The 18,844-nt window shown below is 36.6% G+C and overlaps 2 protein-coding genes across 6 annotated transcripts; both read right to left on the reverse strand.

Moving 5' to 3' along the window:
* Positions 1-606: 606 nt before the first annotated feature.
* LOC128677543 (cholinesterase 2) lies at positions 607-10,870 on the reverse strand. Of its 5 annotated transcripts, none has more exons than XM_053758472.2 (4): positions 10,404-10,870; positions 4,654-4,850; positions 2,134-3,407; positions 607-1,191 (listed from the first exon to the last, which is right to left on the reverse strand). In XM_053758472.2, the coding sequence occupies exons 2-4, from the start codon at positions 4,822-4,824 to the stop codon at positions 1,017-1,019; spliced, it is 1,620 nt and encodes a 539-aa protein (XP_053614447.1). In that variant the 5' UTR covers positions 4,825-4,850; positions 10,404-10,870; the 3' UTR covers positions 607-1,016. The 5 variants fall into 5 exon arrangements, with proteins under 5 accessions (XP_053614447.1, XP_053614444.1, XP_053614448.1 ...); XM_053758469.2 differs by lacking the exon at positions 10,404-10,870 and adding an exon at positions 6,429-6,504; XM_053758473.2 differs by lacking the exon at positions 10,404-10,870 and adding an exon at positions 5,904-5,953.
* A 633-nt stretch (positions 10,871-11,503) lies between these two features.
* Positions 11,504-16,942, reverse strand: LOC128677545 (esterase FE4). The gene is made up of 4 exons (XM_053758475.1): positions 16,740-16,942; positions 14,384-14,568; positions 12,450-13,726; positions 11,504-11,817 (listed from the first exon to the last, which is right to left on the reverse strand). The coding sequence occupies exons 2-4, from the start codon at positions 14,552-14,554 to the stop codon at positions 11,646-11,648; spliced, it is 1,620 nt and encodes a 539-aa protein (XP_053614450.1). The 5' UTR covers positions 14,555-14,568; positions 16,740-16,942; the 3' UTR covers positions 11,504-11,645.
* Between the last annotated feature and the right edge of the window lie 1,902 nt (positions 16,943-18,844).

The following is an 18,844-nucleotide window of genomic DNA, read 5'->3' on the forward strand; positions in this document are numbered from 1 at the left end:
GTAGAAACTCATAAAAAAATTATTATGTTCGCGAGGTCTAGGTTCGCGGCGATCAATTAGTTTAATTATTATTGTCAACATATTTATCAATAGAGCATAGAGCGTGGGAGCCCAGGGATTAATTTTGCTTACTCTTCCTCCTTCACTTGGCGAGGTCTGCGGCTTCTCTAAATGTTAGACCATTGCTCCTTCCTTCCAGCCTCCTTCTTATCTAGATATTACGGCCCCTTCTGCCTGAACCAGGCAAAAGCTGCTTGTCCAGACATTTGTTCCCTAGGTACGTGTTTCATGCTGTTTTGCCTCAATATTCTCAACTTTGGAAACATAGTATAGGTATGTTACTGGGGTATTATTTAATCTGTGGGTATGTATAGTTTTAGTTTCTTCGTAAGTATAGCAATAATGCAGAGTTGTTTGCACTTGCGTGTGGAACGGTCTACTGTTTTGATGTAGGCGCTTGAAACTCGCCAGTGGAACATCATGAACAAGACGTAAAAAAATTCGAATTTTAATAAAGTATATAATTATTTACCAGTGTTATAGAATACACGATAAAAAAATGATTGACATTTTCTTTCATTACTTTTCATAAATGAAATTCACGCGGAGAAAAACTAGTTTATTAATGTAAGTACACAACATGACATTATAAATATAACTATTAAATTGGTAACTAAGCACAAAGGTAGGCATTTTTCTAATTTCTTCATAAATCCGAAATTTGAAATGGATTACAACATGAAAGTTTTAGAAATTCGGCTGTGAGGCCCCAAAGCCCAGCTTTTCTTTGAAAACGCGCTGTCAAGGCTACGACATCCATCCATGGCGGGACTCGTCGAAATATAAATCCTTAACAGTAACAGGGCTCACTCGCTAGGTACGTCGGTCTCGGGACAATAAGAAATGAAAAGAACTGAGAGATTAATTTCTTTGTTTTCTCAACATTTGTTAACTTATATTCACTAAAATAACTTTAATAGAACGTTAACAGTTTTCCTAGATAATATGTTATGACATCAGTATCCTTTCCGCCTGTACTTCTTGTAGGTTTCGTTCCAGAAGGCAACCGGCGCCGGCTCCCAAAGCGGCGCGGTGGACAGCCGCCGGTCGATGACCAGCGCGATCGGATTCTGTTCCCGGCTCGGCTGCCAGCGAAACGGGAGCAGCTTGGATGTGCTGGGGGTTGGGTCACTGGAAAATATGAGCAGTTGATAATAACCATAGTACTGATTGATGACTTCTAACGAATAACGATATTAGGACAAAACACACAGATTGAGCTAGCCCCAAAGTAAGTTCGAAACTTGTGTTATGGGATACTAACTCAACGATACTATATTTTATAACAAATACATATGTAAATATACCTATAGATAAACAAACATCCAAGACCCGGACCAATCAGAAAAAGATCATTTTCCATCATGACCCGACCGGAGATCGAACCCGAGACCGATCGGTTCAGAGGCAAGCACGTAACCACCGAGGTCGTCAAAAATATACTTTTGAATATGATGGGGAATTTATATTACCCTAGGTTTCGCTATGTCGTGAAAATGTAAAATGGAATATTTAGCATGGATGTAACACAAGTCCTCCCATGAACTCTGTGGTTGTGGAATGAGCTGTTGTGTTTCCTCTGATTACAACATGGAGTTGTTCAAAGAGGGCGCGAAAAGATTTTTCTTCCATCTGAGTCGATTCGATCGTTCTGTATGGTTGTTATTAAATATTGAAAATCTAAGAAGCTCTGCAATCAACTTCAACTGCGCCTGTCATGTTTAAAAAGCAAAACAGCTCGTGATAAGTTTTACTTTTTCCCAACAACAACAGTAGGAAACTTCCTAGTACAATAATACCAATAACAATGATATTACTTTCCTATAGCAACCATAAATTATCAATACCTATGGAAAAAGTTAACTTCACTCTCATAATTATTCGGTTCGGTAGCACCAGTCAGTTTTGACGTTAGTTTTAATCTGCGCACGACAACGCAAAGTACGCAATTTTGTATAATCGGTAGCGGCGCGCGGGTAAAAGTTAATGTCAAAGCAGACTTGTGCAACTCACCGCATAAGATCAAATGATCAGGACCTCAAAATATTATAAAATTACTTCATAATTAAGTACCTGTATTTGGCAAAGTTAGTCCACATGGTGACCATCCGTTTTATCATCTTGTTTTCTAGATATCGGTGCGGTAGCGGGAACCCTCGTGGCCGGAATATATAGAACAGCTCGTCAGCGTGGGACGCCCCACCCCTGCCCCCAAACATTGATATCAGCTTTGGCATATTCATGTACCCATTGTATTTAAACAGGTAATAATATATCTTCTCCTCACTCGTCTTTGCGTACAACTGCGATTCCACAACTGTGGGATACTTAAAGTGTACATCCGAATACAAATCCACCATGTTCATTACTTTATCTTCTTCATCAGAAGAAAAATAATGCTTCATTATCTTGTCAGCAGTCGCATTTCTTTCCACTTCATTCGGAAACACCAAGTCTGGCTGAAGCGGCGACAACACGTCGATTTCCTTCAAGCTTGTCCCGAAATCTTTACTGACGAAAAATATCCCCTCATTGTCATTATATCCTATGATCATAGGTATCTTTGTGTAGTTTCCTGATTTGATGATTCTTCCAGGATGCTTGGTTACTATAGGTTCAACACCAGGGATGGTTTTCTCAACACATGGCACGAATAATATATCGGCTGTAATCCAATTTTTCTTTTCAGAATATTTTATGGCTGACACTAATTCACTGGCAGTCTTATTAGAAAGAATACTGTATATTTCGTAAGGATCTTTGGTATCGAATCCGAATTCTTTGACTAGTTTACTGGCTGTGTCCACTGGATCGTGTTGCAGTCCCCAAGGTGCAAACGAAGATCCACTTTGCAGGATTGCTTTGTGGAAAAGTCCTTTAGCAGCTGGCGACAAAATCAAGAACGAAGTAGACACAGCCCCAGCGCTTTCCCCAAACAAAGTTACGCTATCAGGATCTCCACCAAATGCTTTAATATTTCGTTTGATCCATTTCAGCGCAGCAATTTGATCTTTCAAGCCAGCGTTTCCCGGCGCTTCCTTTATTCCGAGACAAAGGAAGCCTTCGACGCTGAGTCTATAGTTAATGCCTACGTAGACCACACCATGTTGCACGAGGAAATCTCCGCCGTAGTAGAAATTGGAGCCGCTGCCTTCGAAGAAGCATCCTCCGTGGATGAAGACCATGACGGGCATGAGCTGGCCAGGCCTGGCGTCGACGGGCGTGTAGACGTTGAGCTTGAGGCAGTCGGTGTCGCCGATAACCACGGAGCGATAGGTCTGCGGGCACCACGTGTTCTCGTTCGAGGCTTCGAAGATGCCTTCCCATGACGGGGCAGGCAGGGGAGCCTGGAATGAAATAAATTACTAATTAATAATTGATGTGAACTGTGGATGCAAACTGAGGAAAAGTTCAATATTAAAGTGGATTTGTATGTGTGTCTTTGTGGCAAGTTATAATGACGTCATCTCAATTTAATTATAGAGAAACGAGTTTTATAAGTTGAAGACAACTCTGTGCTATTATAGCTAATTGTTTAGTATAGGAAATTTACTCGAGAGCATAATGAAGTCATAAATATGTATATGCACGTAAATACGAATAAATATTAATTATTATAAATAATCATATTCGTAGTTATTCATTATTTTTCAATGGATGCGGAAGAATAATTTATTACAAACAATACCTATTCGAACATGAACATAAAATAAATAAAAACGTGTAATAAATCTGCAGTTTAATATTAGCATTTATGATTTAGCTGGTGGGCCAATATATAACTATATATGTATATAAACCCCACGACGACCCTGAGTAGAGCGTGCGAGGACACCCGACCTCAAGTAAAATGGGATAAAGGGATGATGATGAATACGATGAATATATGACATCACACTTTTCCGGTTTGTTGTCGTTTCTTTTTCGTCATAAAAGTAGCATAAACGAAGTCTTCTTCCGGAAACGTTTCATAAGCTATTATAATTAATGCATACTAATTGGAGTTTGTTTGTGGGTCAAGGCCTATGTCTGTATGTTTGTGTGTCAAGATTTCGCGGTGACATTGGCACTACTGGTTGGTGACGAGGCGACCGCCTTTGCCTAGGGGGCTTTCGGTAATAATGCATGACGTCATTTGAGACGCTATAGAAGTAGCGGTTAGCGACGGTCAGGAGTCTAAAAAACACAGGTCTAAATCATAATTTTTGAGTTCGTGACGAGATTGTTTTTAATCACATTGCCTTTGCGACGAAGAAAGACTATATCATGGTAAGAAATCTAAGGAAGTGGCCAACATTCAAGTGACATTTATTCGTCGACAATATCGTCAGGAACTTTGTGGAGATATGTCATGTTACGGTTTATTTGGTTACACCAGATACACGCAAAAACGGAAAAGAAAAAGATCGTCGTTACAGCGAGTGTAAACTATGAAAAGTCTCGTGGAGATCCGGAATCGGTTCCTATGAACGACCCTGGCCTACGGGATGCCCGTGTACTAGTAGAAGGGACACATAACCTTGGCAATTGATAGGTGACAAAAGCATTCTAAGGATTGTTGGTATTGCAGTGTAAGCTACGAAACTCTCGTGCCTGGAATCGGTTCCTCCGGTCGACCCTGGCATACGGGATGCCGGTGTACTGGTAGAAGCGGCCGTCGTCGCTGACGCTGCCGCGCACGAGCCCGGCCTCGGTGCGCAGCACCGGCGTCGGCTGTTGCACCACGTTCGCGAAGATCAGCGACAGCAGCGCCACCCACTTCATCGCCAGGGTTACGGGGGAGACATGATCTGCGGAAAAGTAGTTTGTAGCTTTAAGAGACATGCTATAAGAATGTAGGTTTGAGGCGAATAAGTGTCTGTAAGGGCCCAATTTTGGAATAAATGCCTTTTTAACCCCCGATGACAGAAGGAGGAGTTAAGTTTAGCGTGTTTGTGTATCCGTGGCATCGTAGCCGCCAAACGGCTGAAGCTTAAAGATAATTTAATTGAGATTGTTCTGAGCTATTATTGGGAAATGTATATTCATCCGTTTCTATACCATAACAGCTCTTTTCTAGCACATGAGTGGATGCCAGCAACTTCAGAGTCGAAGGTATCTATATTTTTAATTAAATTTTAATTTAATTGTGTATGATTCACAGAAAAGAACAAATGCTACTACCGTTTCTTTCATATAGATCAGCGCGTGCAAAAAATCAACTCTGTAGTTTTATAAGTACGACTCAAATCACCTAGATTATGATGAAAACAAAATCGTCTATCAAAACAAATGAACTAAATTGCTTGGAGTCAGACAAGGGAAAAATGGACAACACCCACTGGCCCACTCGAAGCACTAGCTGTATCTTAGTAAAATATAGTTGTGTATGTGCAAAACATGGCATTTTATTGCTTTGAAGAATAACATTTTTCTTTGGTTTTTCTCAATGGTGGTATCTAATCTCGGTATTTTTGTTTTGGACAATCAGTACAAACAAGTTACCTAATACCAACAATTAGGTTAACATGTTATGCATTTAGAAACATATTATCTTTTTTGTTTGATAGCTATTTACTTCTAATTTATATAACTATCAATCAGTACACCAACTAGTTACCTTCTTTTTTTTAATTTATTTATTATAATTTAAAACACGATTACAAACCTGCCTGCTTACGTATAGTAAAACTACACTACACTGATAAAGTTGTGTTTCGGGTCCAATTATGTCACTCCAACAGCTACTGGTATTAGTACCAATTGTTATCAATTTCTGATTTATAAGTATGGAACATATATATGTATATATATCTTTTATCTATGTATGTAACACACACAATATATTGTTTGTATGTGTGTACCTCCAAGTGTTCTCCACAAGAGTCGTATTAATACTGCGACAACATCACCGTTTTACAAGATATTATATCATATCTTGGAGCTCATTTAAAATATACGTAGATATATATATATATATATATATATATACATATATGTATAACAAATATATGTATGACTGGCTAATAATGCCTTATTAATTTTTGAAGTTGTGCAATTGTGTTTAAATAAATAATTATAATAACTTATTAACATATATAAATATATATAAACTAAATAAATGTTTATTTATAGTAGTCCAGTGGTTAAAACATTCGTCTATAATCGCAAGGTCCCATGTTCGAATTCTACTCACGCCAAATGAGTTTGTATACCAATCTGACACATAGAAGTATGCTAGTTTTCCTACACAACAAAAATGCGGCAGTGGTAAAACTCGTATCAGATGCCTTTAGCTGACTTGAATGAAATATTATTGACTTCATTCACTGAAACTAGTATTAGAAATAACACACTCGATAAGAAAAAACTAAAACGTGAACCTGTACCTGCAAACGTCTCATTTCTAGACTTTGACTTCAATTCAGTATAAAAGAAATGAACTATCATGTTACGAACCAAATTACGACTCGTGTTACGAATACCAAATTATCACTGCGGTCTTTGACCGCAGTGATAATTGATACTATATCGCGTATTGGAAATGAGAGCAGTATACGAGTAGGTAATAAATTTGTACTTTTAGGGGCAGACGGACGGGCGGACGTAGGAACTCGCGCTTGTCCGAATTGCAGACAAACTCCAGGCGCCTTCGCCTGGCCATGTAATTGAGTGGGGAACAAATATCTGCTTATGGCGATTACGACTGGTGCTGGCAGAAAGAGGAAAAACAAGAAGTTTGAAGTCATCAAGACTGATATACCTGCCAATGGTCTGACAACTAATTTGTGAAACCGTGCTAAGTGGAGGACAGGGAGCACGAAAACACTCAGCAGACCTACCATCAACTTTTACAGAATGATTCCAATGCAACTAAGTTCAATTTAGGAACCTAAAATGAATTGCATTCATACAAAAAATTAAGTCGATGGTACGAATTTGCGATGCAGTTCAGTTTAGTTCGTCAAGTGGATTAATTGGTTAAGAGATCATAGTAAGCCCCCAGATATGATAGATTTGCTAGGTATCAATCTATATCAGAAAATATATTATTTTGATCGCAATTTTTATGGGAGATTTAAAAATTGATGTGGAAAGTAGTGTTTTATTAGTCTTGTTTTTTAGTAGTATTTATACTGAGCATATTGTGTAAATTTAGCTGGAGTTTAAAAAGCATTGCCCACCGTTTGAATTAAATAAAAAAAATATGTAGCCAAATGAATAACAAAGTCCTGACTCTATTCAATTGACACACACATCCCAAATAGGCATTGTTATAAGAAATCAACATTGTCATAATATCTAAAACATTATTCATCACAGAAAATAATTAATTTGTGAATCCAAAGTACTCGTGCGTCTACTTCCCAGGCGAGCAGTGTTTACGGTGATTGACAGTTTTGTAATTATTAATTTTCCCTTTATTGCTTTGAAGCTTTATTTGATTAGCTTTAACAGAGACAGTGGTTTTTGTTTTAATACTACTAGGTTTTGCGTTTTTAAAATGGCCAATATTCCACCGGAACAGAAGGCTTACCACGAAACATACAAATTACTAACGTTCATAATCTATCTTTCCCATATCGTGTAACAAAAAGTGAACGTGTGGAGCCAATACTCGTACTACGTGTTTTATGTTTCATGGTAGCGTCCCGGTACATTTTTCCGGTATGATAATTGTCTATGTAATTTTTCGTACTTTTAACAATTATTATGCGATATTATTAGGTACTCAAAAAGATTGAAATGATATTGCGTGAAGCGGTAACAAACTTACTTTCGCATTTAGGTGCAATATGGGACTGGGATAAATTTTACTATTTTTATGGACCCATCGAAGTTCTTCGATCGTCGATCGAATCATCGAACTTAGATATAACTTTGATACATATCTGTAATATAACACAGACTGGATTTCTAAACTTTAAAATTAATAATGAGATGAAAATCTTCTGGAATTGAGGAGGATTTAACCCACGCCCCTATTTATCCGTGACTCTTGAAATTTTAAAGCTTAAAATAGGAAAGAATGTGAAACGATCTATATATTATTTCGATCCCACTTCTGAATATACCTTTGTATTGTGACTACTAGGTCCAATTGATAGGGATTACTTAAAAATTAATGTCTGATAAATATCTAAATAAAATTGCTTTTTTAACTGTCAATGGAAAAAAATTGCCTTTATATCATCGGAAATGGGAAGACTGAGTTTTGTGATGGCTCCAAAAATGTTAACAAATTTTTTAGCCCGTCGTTTCTCCACATCATATAAGTGTGCCATGTTTTTGGCACATACACGTAGTTTATGAGATGACAGTTACCGTACCGCGTACTTAAGGCAAGCATTTAGATTACAATCTCAAGTTGAGGACAGCCGTGTTACATTTTTCATGACGGTATTTCACAAATGGAAATACTTGACCTGCTATACCATGAACAGAAAGCAAATTTTAGACTTTATCACATTGGAAAAAGAACCGCCGTGTTACATATATGTGCACGTGACTGTATTTAGACTGTTGTAGTTCAAGACAAGCTGTCAGACACGGAATCGTCGGAGAAACAGTTTTTTTTTCATTTCATTGCTCGGCAAAATTTTATTTCAGAATATTAAGGGCACCCTGAAGCGGTGGTGGTGTGTAATGGTTAAGACGCCTGTGGATCGAAAGGTCCCAGGTTCAAATCCGACTCGTGCCACATGAGTTTGTATAACAAACTGAATCATGTTAGTAGTTTTTATCGACCACCACTGGCTTCCGGTGAAGGAAAACATCGTGAAGAAACCTGCACACTGGTTGATTATTATTAACTTGTGTGTGAAATGGAGAAGTCAATGGCAAACCTCTCCATTAATAATGCCAAGAAAGTTGTTGTGTGTGTTTCATTCCACGTAATGACTACGACCCTCAGCCATGAAGAATACGACTATGAATAAGAGAATTTCTTTCGCGCATTTCTTTTTCACGCATCTTTTCCCACCATTCCTATCAAATGTTTAAAATAAAATAACCATTTCGTCTCTGACCTTCCTCTTTTCCTATAGCTATCGGTTGGAATCTACGCTGATATCTGTTGCCCACCACACACTATAATGATCACTATATTAGACTGCTCTCAGTTACAGTCGAGGTCCCGGCTTAGATCAAGATATAAAATGATCTTATTCAGATTGAGCCAGGTCTTGGATGGTCTTGGATATGTATATGTCATAAAATATATTAAACATGATTAAATAAATAAATAAATAAAATAATTTATTGCATAAAGGCATAGGCATTAAAATATATATGTATATTTCGACGACCTGGTATAAGCTTAGTGTATTGGCACAAGCTTAGTGCGTGCGTGTGGGTCGCGTGAGTGTTGTCCAATTAAATTATTTATTTAGGTAGTTAATATCTATTTATTTTATATAGGTTAACGTGTGTGTCTCTCTCCGGATGCATGCGAGAGGCAAAATAGTCCAGGAAATTGTATAAAGAGTTACTTTGAAATAGTCTATCGGAAGGAAACCATTTCCAGGTTGCAAATTAAGTAACTCAGGTTGGTTGCACTAATTTTCTTCTGTCCGCCGCGCTCCGGTGTGAACGGACGCGCTTCCTTGCTCATTATCGTATTTGTAATGAGTAGTTACCCTTCAATTCAAAGGCCATAATTATCATTAGTGAACGATATTCCTTATGTTTAAAGTTTTACGAAATTATAAATTGTAGTCATGAGAATTTATATTCCTGATTTAATTGTAGTTAGTAGTTGAAAAGTCAAAGCATTTAGCTAAAGCCACCGCCGTATCAGCCGTGTCAATAGTCAGGGCCCCCTCCTACAGGCTACAGGGTGCCCTTAATACACATAGTAAGCATAAAATAGTCAAATGTTATCCACAATGGCATTAAACTCGTGGTTTCCGAAATAAAATCTTTTCCTTCCTATCTACTCTGTACCAAAAACACAACCACAGAGTAGGTATACAATACTTCCAGAGACATCACAACTATCTCACTAAATATTGCTGTGTCTAACCAGATGGACTATCGCGGACCTTCACTTGTATACCTACATAAGTATATAGAATCAGGACAAAGTCCGCGCGGCAATTTAGGATTTTTGATTGTCGTCCTACGTCAATCCGATGTCAAGTTACATGAACTCTACGCCTTGGTAATAGCGGCGAGTTTGCAATGAACGTGTAGATTTCGTTATCAATATGAACCTTTTTAAAAAAATTTGTCCGTACATTTAATTTGCTAAATACCTATATGACGGCTTGCCAATAAAGTAAGTTGAGATAAAGTAAGTGACATGTGAGCGATATTTCTATGTGATTTATGTTAAATTTAATGTAACTGAAATGTTTACTTACTTCATGTATCTTTAACTTAAACGCATTTCACTTTTCACTTAACAACAAACACCATATTTCAAGTCACAATAGTTAAGTTATTTAAGCAATTTAATTTATATGAAATCACCATTATAACAAATGATAAAGTTTATAAACAAGACTTCACTGTTTAGTGAATGTTCTTATCATTATCCAATCTTAGCACTGTCTGCAATTTCAAATGTTTAAACTATTATTTTTAAGTTATGAGACAAATTATTAAAAGTTTGAAGTAATTATAAAATGTGTATCAAGAGAAGTGATTAAAAAATCATATTTAGATATAAATTATAAGACTCGACCACAATTATTCAAATGCTGTTTTAAAAATCGCAATTACTGGCCGCGCACATAAAAAACAGAAAGAAAAACATTCAGAATTAAAAAGTTGATCCGGCTAATTCGATAACGGCCTATAAATAAAACCGTCGCGCGCGCAGTAAGTTTGTAAACTGGAGGTTTGAATCACATAGCGCGATTTCGAAACTTGCAAGGTCTGTATATTCTTGAATCTTGACCGGGCGGTGTGCTAACGTAATACACTGACAAATTCCGATGCACATCTCGCACACTGATTGCCTATATTAACGTCGAATGTTTATTTTATCCGGGTTATAGAAGGCGTGTTGGCCCGATGGATTTTGTTTGCAAAAATCAGGAATTTCAAACCTTGGGGTTACCTTGACTCGAGTTTGATCATATCCTTTGTTTGTGTTGTGAAATTGGTCTGAGGCGTAAGGTCATGACGACAAGTGGGCTACGGTACAGCAAGTGGGAAGGTAATCAGATGTTGAGTCATACTATTAGTTTCGTTTTCGAAACTATTTGTTTAAACTTAATTATTTGCGTGGTAGTAGTGTTATTTATAGATGGACTTTTGATGTGAGTGGTATAAAGCAAGTTCAGGATAGGAAACTAAATTGGCTTTATTAGTAATTTATCCAATTTGTATGCATCTCTGTTGGGTGTAAATGAGCTGCTGGGAACGAAAAGGTATAAAATAGACGTAAACGACATAACATAACGACAAAATCGGTTTAAATTTTCACACAGGCAGAGTTAATATAAGATAAACTGTATTTTGAAATTAAACATTTATTTATTTCAACAATATAACATTGTACATAAAATATCAGTCTTAATCCGGACAAGATTAATTTACTAGGTATTTACAATAGGTACGACAATTTGTAGATTAGATATGTATGTATGTTTATTCCACTATATTTTTCTCCTATATTTAGAATACGTTTCATTCCAGAAGAGAATCACTTCAGAGTACCAAAGAGGTTCGGTAGAAAACTGTTTGTCTATGACCAGTAGTTTAGGGTCTTCCTTCGCTGTTGGTTTCCACTTCATCGGCAGCAGTGACGTCATTTCCGGTGTCGGATCACTAAAAATAAAAGAAAGCTGGTACTAATTTTATTTATTATAGTTAAAGCAATTTCATGTAGTTCAATCTAAGCGTGATTTGGTCTGGCCATGAACACTATTTTGGGAGGATCCTTATCGATTGTGTTTTATCATAATTGGTTTCAGATCTGGCATTACTTTAACAAGTATAATAGCAGTCGTATATACGAATGATATAAACAATCAGTTTGCAGGTTTTCTCACAATATAACTAAATAAAACAAACTTCCATTTACCTCAATCAATTGTTGCATAAATGAATCATAACTCATATGACTCATTTTTACTCCAACCAGTTGGAGTAAAAATCTTTATTATTAATTTATGATTAAAATTAGATATAAAAGGTTTATTTTATACACCTTACCAAAATGATAGTCAATTTATTTGGTTATTTTCAGTCTTTTACCATGGCACTAACGATAATGCAAGAAGTGCCATAGTTGTGGAGTACGTACTAATTCCATTACTGTAGCATTACCCATTTATGTCAGAAATGCCATGTTTAAAAGTTATTGGTCCTAATCCTGAACCGGTATTCGCTTATAACTATTATAAGAAAAGCTATAATTCGATTAATTATCAATAATCTATATAGTTTCTCTAGCTCACCTGTATCTTGCAAAGTTAGTCCACATTGTAGCCATTTGTTTGATGATAGACTTCTCAACGAAGGCGGTGACTAGAGGCAATTTGAGTCTAAACATATAAAACAACTCATCTGCGTGTGTGGCACCTGGTGACGATGGGTACCCAAATAACATCTTAGCTACATTCATCCAACCATCGTAAGAAAACTTGTAAGAAAATACTGGGTTTTCAGATGTTTTCAAAAAAAGTTCAGTGGTAAATATAACAGGATAACTAACACTCGAATCGCCTTGATAAAAGGAAAATTTTGGCATTGTATCTTTTGTTACTTCATCACTACCCAAATAATATTCTTTAAATCTATTTGCAGTCTTCACTTTTTCCTCGTCATTAGGGAATTCTAGGTCTCTTGGCAAGCTGTCGTAACAGTTCATGTTTTCTATCATTGTATCGTTTTCTCTTCCACTGAACATATAGCCTTCTGCGTTATTATGGCCTATTATCACTGGAACTTTATTATATCTACCACTAATAACTAAATTGTAAGGAGTATCAGGCAAGAATTGCTCCACATCATCAAATTTCTTCTCAACACAAGGAACGAAAATATTTTCAGATAATAACATATTTCCTTTTGTTCTAGGTACACGAGTTGACAATAATTTCTCCACTGGCAGATCTTTGAACAAATTGTATAATTCAATAGGATTGATTGTATGAAAATTCATTTGTGCTGCGAGTAGGCTGGCTGTTTTTAATGGATCCATTTGCAAACTCCAATGTGAAATTGCTGATCCACTCTGTAAGATCGCTTTGTTGAACAACCCTTTAGACAGAGGTGACACCATATGATACATAACTGAAGCAGCACCAGCACTTTCCCCAAAAATCGTGATATTATCCGGATCTCCACCAAATACTCTGATATTCCTCTTAACCCACTTAAGAGCTTCAACTTGGTCTTTCAAGCCAACATTACCAGGCGCTTCTTTAATGCCTAAGCATAGAAAACCTAATATTTCAAGTCTATAATTGAAGGTGACTAGTACGACTCCACGTTCAACTAAATACTCTGCTCCGTAGATGAAAGGAGATCCAGATCCGTCCCTGAATCCTCCTCCGTGAATGAAGACCATAACAGGATAAAGTGTCTCAGATTTTCGTAATGGTGTGTAGATGTTCATAGTGAGACAATCTTCTCGGCCTTTGACGGAGTCTTTAGAAAATCTTTGTGTACACCTGATGTGTTCATTGACAGCTTCGAAGGTATCTTCCCATATTGGTGGTGGATCTGGACTCTGGAAACAAGTAAACATCTATTGAGATCACATTGTCCATAATAAAACTTACCAAGCAGTTTTTCACTATTTTTCCACTTCAACTATGACTATATTTTGATTTATTATTCACATTAGTTATGCAGGTAACAGAAATGATATCAGTAGTTTGCGGTCAGTAAAGTGGACAGCCATTATATGTACATTAGCGACATTTTGTGAGGATTTACAGCAAATTGATGTTATTACTGGCTGAGACAGAACATACCTTGTTTACCTGAGGTTTGTGAATCGTATGTATAGTTTATAATGTGCTGACGGTTATATTATTGTCAGTGTTTTTTCTAATAATCTTTTTTTCTAATAAACTAATAATCTTAAAAGAAATCTCTCTCTCTCTCGTTTGAACGTTTTTCCCGTTTCTGTCACCGCCCTAGAGTGTCGGAGCTCTCAAAATGTTGACATCAAACGATGAAAAAACGGCATGAATTGGAGCAGATGAATTATTGTGATTACAATACAACAACACAAAATCCTTGCACATAAAACAAAACATAGGCACAGTTACAAAGTTGTAAATTAATTTATATGAGTAAAGGCGTAAAGGGCAGTCTTTTTGCCGTGAGCATTTTCTTCTAGGCAACATTTAGAGCGTGAAAAATAAGGTACATAGTCTACCTGAAATCTGTGTCGTACAGCAGCATAAGGGATCCCGTAGTACACTTCATGAGAGCCGTCGTTGGCTACGGAGCCGCGCAACCAACCCGACTTGATCCGAACGGGAGCCGACGGCTGCCGAACTAGCCGAGCGGCCCATAATGACCATAGCACCAGCCACTTGTAACCCATGGGTGTGCCATTCACTGGAAAAGGAAAAAAATAGAAGATAATTTTCCATCTTGACCTGGGGATTCTTGACAGGGGATCGAATCCGGGACCTTAAGTGTTAAATCTACCTGTACCATTGCAGAACCTAAGCAACTGCTACAGTGTTACGTGTATGTCTTTAAGATCATCCTCAGATCTAGATCTCAGTATCTGAGCCCATGATCTATCTTCTGACTGCAGCATCTGTATTATTTTTATGTAACTATCCTATATTCTTTATTGTTACTACAACATATAAACTTTAGCCTTGTTGTTGTGAGGCTAATTAGATAGGTACAAATCTGAAATTTTCTTTAGTTGCGAGTCTTGTGAAGCAATTCACTGACTCGACTGACCTTTTAAAATATATTCTTTCATTGTGAGCTGAATTGGACACATTTTTGTTTCTTTTTGAATTGAATACAATACAAATAAAAGGTTTTTTTTTATACAGGCCTATTCTTCTTTGGTTATTTAATGTCACTTCTTGTAGTTTAACTTCATAAAGCTTCTTTTTTTTTGGTTTCTAATGAAGGGTCCCTTTCCGTCCCTTTGCATAGGTGTTATAATAAATAAATATATAAATAAATATATTAGGACAAATCACACAGATTGAGCTAGCCCCAAAGTAAGTTCGAGACTTGTGTTATGGGATACTAACTCAACGATACTATATTTTATAACAAATACATATATAGATAAACATCCAAGACCCGGGCCAATCAGAAAAAGATCATTTTCCATCATGACCCGACCGGGGATCGAACCCGGGACCTCTCGGTTCAGTCGCTAGAACCTTACCACTGCGCCACCGAGGTCGTCGTGTTATCTAAATAGAATTACATTGGACAACATATAGTGAATAATATGTCCCTTCACTATTTATATTTATTTGTATGTGATGATGTCCGACCGATTTCGGCTACGACAAGAACTTTAACGATTATTACCCCGCTAGTGTGCTCGTATTGGGCTTATTTATTATTTATTTATGTCAAAATCAAAATCAAATCATTTATTCAGAAATTAGCCCTTCACAGGCACTTTTTAACGTCATATTCAAAATTAAATGATATTTACCAAAGCTACAAACTGCTAGCGTTTCGGAACGACCACTGCTGAGAGGAAATGCCGAAAGAAACTCATTCAAACAGTGTTGGTCCCTATTATGGCAGAAGGGCTTACCATTTTTCAAATATAAATTTATGTATAATTTTTTATCAGTAACAGTATATGGTCAAAAGGTACGCTGAAACATATTATGATTGTGATCAAGTGCTGATGAAAGGAAATATATATACATATAATTAACCAAACAAACAAAACTTTTAATAAAAGATCGAGATGACCAGTTCCCCCCGGCAGCACCCGTTCACGAGTTGACGCGTGAGTCAGCCATCGCGAAGCTTAACCACAATAGAGGGAACCTCCCGACCCGATCCACGACGCCGCTACCGGTTTGACCATTTGAGTGTGCATGACATACTCGATCTCCATAATCTAACATAATAGATACCTATGTTACTTTCAGACACTTGAAGATCACAAATCACGTATATGTTTTACAAGTAAATGTCTGTAAAGAATGAAAAGGTTATATAGGTAATAGTGTAATAGGAACTAAGCACAATATATTTTAGGATTTTGCATTATCTCGATGATGTTGTGTTATTTTATAATAATAAACCTTTACGCCGACAGCATTACTGTCGCGTGCATGTTATCATTAAACCAGTTACAGTCTGATGTTGCTAGGATAGTATACTTATAACATTCTTGATTCTATGCACGCACACGCATACCGGAGTTCTGTGGGCTACTGAAGTATATTTACCGGTTTTTGCTTACCTTTCTTCATATACATTTTTAACTTTACGTAAACTTCTTGTTTAAAAAAAATCACTTGTGTTTGTCCACTATACTTATACTCCAAAACTTAACCGATGTCGATGTAATTTTGCTTATTGTGTATGGAGTTTGTTCTAACTTGAAAAATAAATAGTATAGTTTTTATAATTTCGGGGACTTCTGATCAACATTTATCATGCAATTATAACAGGATTCATGAGTTATAAATTAACTTTTACTGAAATAACAAAGCTGGATCTTAAATATATAAAAATATGTACATAAAAACTTGTGGTTTAAAATTTTAAATCATTGTTACCTTGTCGATATCCAAGTAAGAAGTCGCACTACAATCCTTGATCAACAACACAATGTCGGTTCACAGATAAGGTATTCAATCGTAACGTAATGTACTATCGTTAAATTAATCGATAATAACATATACAACAATACAAAAACAAAACGCGCGCGCCGCTGCCATGCGGTGGACTGCGAGTGAAGCCGGCTTTCTTGGCCTGTAGACTGGACTTCGGATGGTGACGGAAATATATATTTTGAATACTAATTAATATTCATTATTAATTGCGTCTCCGCCACATTTCATTTATCCTTCGGGAACGCGTTTTTTTTAATGATTAGCCATAATCGCGCTGTAAACTTTATCTTGAAATGATACGTGGTTTGATAATATGATGGAAAAAAGCAGAATGGTGAGGTTATAATATGGTGATGTATTTTTTATCTCGAGAATTTCATAGGTCCTAGTTTTTTATTTATATAGTCCCACAGTTAGTATGCAAGAATATGGACAAGATCACGATTTAGTCATATACTATACATACTTATTAATTTTATATATATATAAACTTGTTAATAGTTTAGTTCATATTAATTAGTTAGAAAAGCTGTTAGTTTCTCAAACAATAAAATAAATAAATAAATAGTCAAATCAATCATCAATGGACATAACATTCTTCGACCAACCGTAACACAAGTAGAAATAGTAGAAAAGATGATACCAGCTTGTTCTCACGACAATGTCATTGTGCAGTGCACTGCACGTGCAGTCGTGGTCGCATCGAGCGTGGAATTGCACCTTAATATTGCACTTGTTACATCACCGGTGTTACACAATATTCCGGATTGAGGTTACAAGTAATAACAATACATGGCATTAAACGAGCCATGTCTACACGAGGTAGACAGAGCCTTGCGGACTCCTCGGCTTCCGATAGTGGCGGTCAAACGACCTTTTCAAATTTTCACCTTTTGCAATTATCAAGCGACTTTGCAATTATTACCTTAGAGATTAAAAAAATTGTTCGATTGTAATGTAATGTAACGAAATTTAAGTACGTCAATTAAAACTAATACAAGCTAGATACATGTACAACGGTGGATTTATCCCTTGCAGGGATCTCTTACAGTCAACATTATAGTTTTACTAGCGGCCCGCCCCGGATTTACTCGGGCAAAACCATAACAAAAAAGCCTATATCACTCCTGAAGGTTTCGTCTATATCTGTGCCAAATTTTACCAAAATCGGCCTAAACTATTCATTACAAACAAAGAAACAAAAATACAAACATTTGCCCTTTATTAGTATGGAAATCCATATGATTAACATTTATTCATGCTGATCTGTATGTATGTTAGTTTTTACTTTATTAATTGTAGTAAGAAATTCATACATTTCTTGTGTTAGCGTGCTTCTATCTTCAGGTCTGTCGGCTAACGCCTTTGCTCACAGCGAATTTATAAATACTACTTACTGAATACGAAATTAATAATTATAAATGTTCATTTATTCTCAGCCACAACCATTACAATTATTTTACAGCTAACAACAATAAATACAGGAATTTGGAGAACTTGATGCCCAAGCTAGGTTATAATCAGTCTCTAAGATCCATCGAAATTGGAGTAAGTATTAAATTGAGCTATTTCAAAGTTTGACCAACAAGAAAGCCGAACAGCGCCTTGGTTATAAGTTGGTATTGATGATTCACACGCCATTGACTCCGGAACGCTTATTATTTCCCTTCGGATCCCCAATCCGGCGAAATAGTGGAATAATAACCCCAGACCGAAGTTCTCGCACCCACGCTATCTCGATGATATCTTGTCAGGGTGGACGTAGTTTTATGAACAAGTTTTAGGTACTAGCATTGTACAATCGAATTTATGGGTAAATTACAACTATTGGATAGAATTACCCCCGAAATATAAAATAGAATAAAATATAAAACGATTTTTGTTTGAAATAAAAGAAAATATAGCAGTCGCATACTCGAAAATAAAATTATATGCGCAAAAATCGGCTTGGAAGAAATTGCTTACAGCGTTATCGCTTTCTGCTTTTTTTTGCATGTAACCTTTCGTACAATTATAATACAAGCAAAGAATATGTAAGTGTTGAGTTG

Source organism: Plodia interpunctella, chromosome 18, assembly GCF_027563975.2.
Source record: "Plodia interpunctella isolate USDA-ARS_2022_Savannah chromosome 18, ilPloInte3.2, whole genome shotgun sequence".
In the NCBI taxonomy this organism is placed as follows: Eukaryota; Metazoa; Arthropoda; class Insecta; order Lepidoptera; family Pyralidae; genus Plodia; species Plodia interpunctella.